The sequence below is a fragment of the Dendrobates tinctorius genome, unplaced genomic scaffold (genome assembly GCF_039654945.1).
Source record: "Dendrobates tinctorius isolate UK_male_01 unplaced genomic scaffold, ASM3965494v1 ptg000070l, whole genome shotgun sequence".
NCBI lineage: Eukaryota > Metazoa > Chordata > Amphibia > Anura > Dendrobatidae > Dendrobates > Dendrobates tinctorius.
Genome location: NW_027361738.1, coordinates 72,041,600 through 72,047,599, shown reverse-complemented (window position 1 = coordinate 72,047,599; position 6,000 = coordinate 72,041,600). Strand labels below are relative to the sequence as shown.

The 6,000-nt window shown below is 43.8% G+C and overlaps 1 protein-coding gene across 1 annotated transcript in view; it reads left to right on the top strand.

The window, feature by feature from the left end:
* Positions 1 to 3,123: 3,123 nt before the first annotated feature.
* Positions 3,124 to 6,000, top strand: part of LOC141095885 (macrophage mannose receptor 1-like) — a 155,799-nt gene continuing 152,922 nt past the window's right edge. The window contains exon 1 of the mRNA XM_073582260.1: positions 3,124 to 3,231. Within this exon, the coding sequence (XP_073438361.1) occupies positions 3,124 to 3,231 (108 nt within the window). The remainder of the gene's footprint in view (positions 3,232 to 6,000) is intronic.

Genomic DNA, 6,000 nt, shown 5'->3' with positions numbered 1-6,000 from the left:
AATATGTGTAGGTGGGTTAAGAGCTGGCTCAGGGATAGGAAACAAAGGGTGGTTATTAATGGAGCACACTCGGACTGGGTCACGGTTAGCAGTGGGGTACCACAGGGGTCAGTTTTGGGCCCGCTTCTTTTTAACATATTTATTAATGACCTTGTAGGGGGCATAGAGAGTAGAATTTCAATATTTGCAGATGACACTAAACTCTGCAGGGTAATTAATACAGAGGAGGACAATTTTATATTACAGGAGGATTTATGTAAACTAGAAGCTTGGGCTGATAAATGGCAAATGAGCTTTAATGGGGATAAATGTAAGGTCATGCACTTGGGTAGAACGAACAAGTTGTATAATTATGTGCTTAATTGTAAAACACTGGGCAAAACAGTCACTGAAAAAGACCTGGGTGTATGGGTGGACGACAAACTCACATTTAGTGGCCAGAGTCAAGCAGCTGCTGCAAAGGCAAATAAAATAATGGGATGCATTAAAAGAGGCATAGATGCTCATGAGGAGAACATAATTTTACCTCTATATAAGTCACTAGTGCGACCACACTTAGAATACTGTGTACAGTTCTGGTCTCCGGTGTATAAGAAAGACATAGCTGAACTGGAGCGGGTGCAGAGAAGAGCGACCAAGGTTATTAGGGAACTAGGGGGTCTGCAATACCAAGACAGGTTATTACACTTGGTGTTATTTAGTTTGGAGAATCGAAGGCTTAGGGGTGATCTTATTACAATGTATAAATATATGCGGGGACAATACCAAGACCTTTCTAATGATCTTTTTACTCTTAGACCTGTGACGGGGACAAGGGGGCATCCTCTACGTCTGGAGGAAAGAAGGTTTAAGCATACTCACAGACGCGGATTCTTTACTTTAAGAGCAGTGAGACTATGGAACTCTCTGCCATATGATGTTGTAATGAGTGATTCACTACTAAAATTTAAGAAGGGACTGGATGCCTTTCTTGAAAAGTATAATATTACAGGGTATATACACTAGTCTCCTTAATATTGCGTTGATCCAGGGAGCTAGTCTGATTGCCGTATGTGAAGTCGGGAAGGAATTTTTTTCCCCAATGTGAAGCTTACTGTTGCCACATGGGTTTTTTTTGCCTTCCTCTGGATCAACATGTTAGGGCAAGTTAGGATAGGATATGGGTTGAACTAGATGGACTTAAAGTCTCCCTTCAACCTTAATAACTATGTTACTATGTTACTATGTATTTTCAGTAATACCATGGTCATCTGCGGAGGTTCCCCTATGCCCACAATTAGGGTGTGCCACTGTAGTTGTAACTGGGGTTACCTGTTTAGGGGCACACTCAGATATTTCACCTCCCCTGAGCTAAACCCTTAGCTACGCCTCTGGAGGGAACGACTAGTCCTGACCATTCCTTCTATTACTTCCTAATAATCTGAGCCCATACTGGTCATATTATCCCTCTCAGCACCTATTACAGCTGGAGCCTGCTTACCAGGTTTCATATCCCTGAAGCTTGCCACCTTGGTGATACACACCTCCCATCCAAAATTCTGCCAGGTCTTGGATTTCTTTTCATGCACATTCTCTAATATGGTCTTCATCATAAAGTGTATAAGGTTCCTTTAAGGTATCTATATTGGAGAAACTAAGCAAAAACTGCAATCGAGATTTAGACTACACTGGTATTCTATATCTAATGAGCTGGGCATGCCTCTGTGTAAATATTTCTCTGTATCTGGACACAGTATGACAGCTTTAAAAGTCGTAATACTGTAAGGTCATTTTAACGACTGCAGAGAAAAATCTGGGAATTCAAGCTGCTCATAATGTTAACAATAGGGCGCAATCTAGCACCTGGTCTTATGACTCACCATAGGGACGCAGTTCGCACCTCCTCTAGACTGACTCTGGATCACTAAAGTCCTCCTAAGCCATCACTCCCACTACTTCTCCATCTGTAACAAAAAAAATTAATTTTCTAACTTTGGCTTATCTTTAGGAGGCATCACCCCATCTACAACTGTCCTGCTGTAACATCTCTTAAATGTTATGTTTTGGTCTCATTAAGTCATTTAAGAGTTCTGCCTGATGAAGGACCCTCTGTGCTCTGAAAGCTGCAAATATCATTTTTCTGGTTAACCAATAAAGGTATCACTCCTAAAATACTGTTGTCCTTTTTTTTTATTATACATAATAACTTCTTTTTAATTTTATTACTAAATGTTTTTTTACCAGTATACAAATATGCTCATACTGCAACTCCTATAGGTGTAGTACTTATTAGGGTGGTTTCACATTAGCGTTTCAGGGCGCAGCAACGGCCTGCACACGGCCGCTGCTAAGCTCCGCCCCCTGCTGCACCTCCTCCAGCAGCTCCGCCTACCGGCGCATGACGCTGCATGCATCCTGCGTCCCCTATCTTTAACACTGGGGACGCAGGCCGTGCGCAGTATGCGTTTGGTGGCGCATGCATCCTTTTGACGGTGCGCCGAGCGCAACCAAATTGCAACAAGTTGCGTTTGGAGCTGATCGCTGCGCCGCCAAACGCATACTGCGCACGGCCTGCGTCCCCAGTGATAAAGATAGGGGACGCATGCAGCATCATGCGCCGGTAGGCGGAGCTACCTGAGGAGGCGCGGCAGGGGGGCGGGGCTTGGCGGCAGGGGCAGGCCGTCGCTGCGCCCTGAAACGCTAATGTGATACCACCCTTATCGATGCTTGTGGACCAACAGAATTTTATAACAATTTTTATATCATGCGGCTGACGTCATTCTCCTTGTCTTATTCTACGTCCGTTGACCAAGGTCGTAAGTCTAAAGTCACATCATGAAAAAGGCTTGTAAAAAAGGGATTGTAACAAGGCTTGTTTCCGTTCGGTGGTGGAAGGTGGTGTTACCCCTTTTATTAAAGATAATGTAGTAATATGCCCCTTTTTAAGAGTGTGGATAAATGGCCATTCGTGACAAAGTGGTTTCTTAATTTGGAATGACGGCAGGCGAAGACTGGTAACAGTTCAACAACTTTACTCATGGGGCGGCAACAAGCTTTACAACTACAGAGTAATTCAGATTTTTTTTTTATCTCAGACAGTGAAGCTACGTAAAAATGTGAACATTCTGGCTGTTACGACTATGAATGAATGAACAAAAAAAAAATCCACAGGTCCCAACCAGAGATGAGAAGGACACAGATGATATCGCGTCAGCCCTGGCTAATCAAAAGCTGCGTCAACAACGTTGGAAAGTAAGAAATTCACGGCCTCCTGTTCAAGCCCCCGGTAACACTGGTCTGGATGCTGAACCGCACTAGTGAAACGATTCGCTCATCTCTAGTCCCGTCCGCCCTAGATAACGGGAAAGTCCCAGATTTGGGTCTACGCCCTGCAGTCTCGGGCGTCTGCAGAGTTTCTCTCGCTGCCACCGCCTCTTTGACATCTCCTGCCAGGGTTGAAAGAAATGGGGAATGGGTGTGGCTATTGGCGTGGTCAAAAATTTTTGCGTGCCAGATTCTGTCCCACTTTCTGCTCTTCAAAAGTTGGGAGGTATGGAATAAAGCTTATATGTGTAATACTGAATGGTGAATGCTATAAAATAAAACAAAAAAATCTATCTCTGTATCTGCTCCTCGCTCAAAACCTTACCAAATGGTAAAAAATGCATTCTATGTAGGCAAAACGACGCAAATTAAGAAAAATATTATTGGGGTGAAATTAGTGAACACTGACAAAACCGCTAATATCCAAATGTGGAAAATTGTAAATAGAGATAAATAATCGCCTGCTCTCAAAGTGATGTGAAAATACATTTTACTGCAAAGCAATACATAAAATATCTCCTAATCCAGCTATTGTTAAAAAATGGTGAATAAACAATGAAACAAATACAGCATGAATATAATATTATCGCAATCCTGGCCAAAGGAAAGAATGGTGAATATATAAATAATATGTATATGTGTGTGTGCATATATATTATGTAATGCCAACCAGTCATAATTTGAGAAAAGCATGTATTGAATATTGTTAGAAATATTATTGGTGTATATTGCGGTAGTGAAGTGTAATATTGCATACAGTGGCTTGCAAACGTATTAACCACAACCCCCGGCATTTTTCGTGTTTTACTGTCTCACAACCTGGAATTTCACGTGTTTTTTTTTTTGAGAGTTTGCATCAGTTCATGTAAAGAACATGCCGACCACTATGAACACTTGTTTTTTCTTTTTATTGTGACGCAAAAAGCAAATAGGACAAAATAAGTGTAAAATTCAGTGTGCATAACTATTCACCCCCTTAAATCAATACTTTGTAGGGCCAGCTTTTGCAGCAATTACAGCTGCAATTTGCTTTGAATAAGTCTCTATGGGTATGTTCCCACAGTCAGTAAACGCTGCGGGTTGCAGTGTCAAACCCAAAGCGTCTCGACGTGAGCGTCTATGTTACAGCATAGTGGATGGGATTTTTAAAAATCCCATCTCCACTATGCGTGCAGGGACGCCTCCGGCTTCCCTGCGTAACCGGACATGCGGCACTTACGCGTGTGACTAAGAAGACAACGCGGTTTTACGGCATCTAATGATAGTGTATGGGAAATTTACGCTGCAGAGACAGAGCATCTCCGCAATGTAAATAGACATGCTGCGGTCTGGAAAAACGCGACACATGTCCGGTTACGCAGGGACGCTGGAGGCGTCCCTGCATGCATAGTGGAGATGGGATTTCTAGAGATCCCATCCACTATGCTGTAACATGTGGACGCTTTGGGTTCCATAGTTACATGGTAAATAAAGACTTTTTTTTTATTCAATAGAATTAGGCGTTAGGTGAGTTTGTTATTTTGAAATAAAAATGGAAAACTGTTTTGTTTTATTTCTAATAAAAGACTTTATTCTGGCTGTGTCTGCATTTACCATATAACTATAGGATTAGAAATGGATAGGTGTTTTATAGACGCCTCTCCATGACTAAGGGCCCCGTCACACATAGCGACTCACCAGCGATCCCGACAACGATATCAACTTGTCAGGATCGCTGGTGTGTCACTACATGATCGCTGGTGAGCTGCCTAACAGACAGCTTCACCAGCGATCAGCACCAGCGACGACAAGCGTGTCGCTGTGTACCTTAGTTACCAGCGCGCTGGTAACTAAGGTACACATCGGGTTTCTAAGTGCTGCGCGGCACTTAGAAACCCGATGTTTACCTTGGTTACGAGCTCCTGCTCGCTGATCGCTGGTCTCCCGCCTGTCACAAGCAGCGATGCGTGCTCACCAGCGGGAGACCAACGACCCAAAAAAGTCCAGAGGTTTCCACAGCGATCAGCGATACCTGGCAGGGGGGCCGGTCGCTGATCGCTGTCACACACAGCGATCTCGCTTGTGAGATCGCTGTTGCGTCACAAAACTTGTGACTCAGCAGCGATCTCGCTAGCAAAATTGCTAGGTGTGACGGGGGCTTAAGCTGTGGGCTCGCTGTCACCTGACAATACAATGGTGACATCAATCCCACAAATATGAACCCCTCTTGCCACCGTTACAGGGCAAATAGGAAAAAGCATGGCAAAGCGCCAGATTTTCTGGACAGCTGCGCGCTGCTGTTTTTAGACTGAGGGGCCTAAATCAATATCCCTTACCAGCCTGAGAATACGAGCCCCCAGCTGTCTGCTTTAGCAAGGCTGGTTATCAAAAATGGTGGGACCCCATGCTGTTTTTTATAAATTATTTATTTGAATAATTAAAAAATACAGCATGGGGATCCTTCTATTCTTGATAGCCAGCCTTACTGTTGCTGAAGCTGACAGCTGATTGTTGCAGCCCCCAGCTGTAAGTTTTGTCTGGCTGGTTATAGAAAATAAAGGGGAACCTATGCTGGGTTTTTCATTCATTTATTTATTGTGCAGGCAGCGGGGGAGGAATACTCTCATCAGCCGCTCCAACTGTCACTGTTAGGCCGGGATCACACATGCAAGGAATGTGGCCGAATCTAGCATGTTAAAACCCGGCACTGCCGCCGGC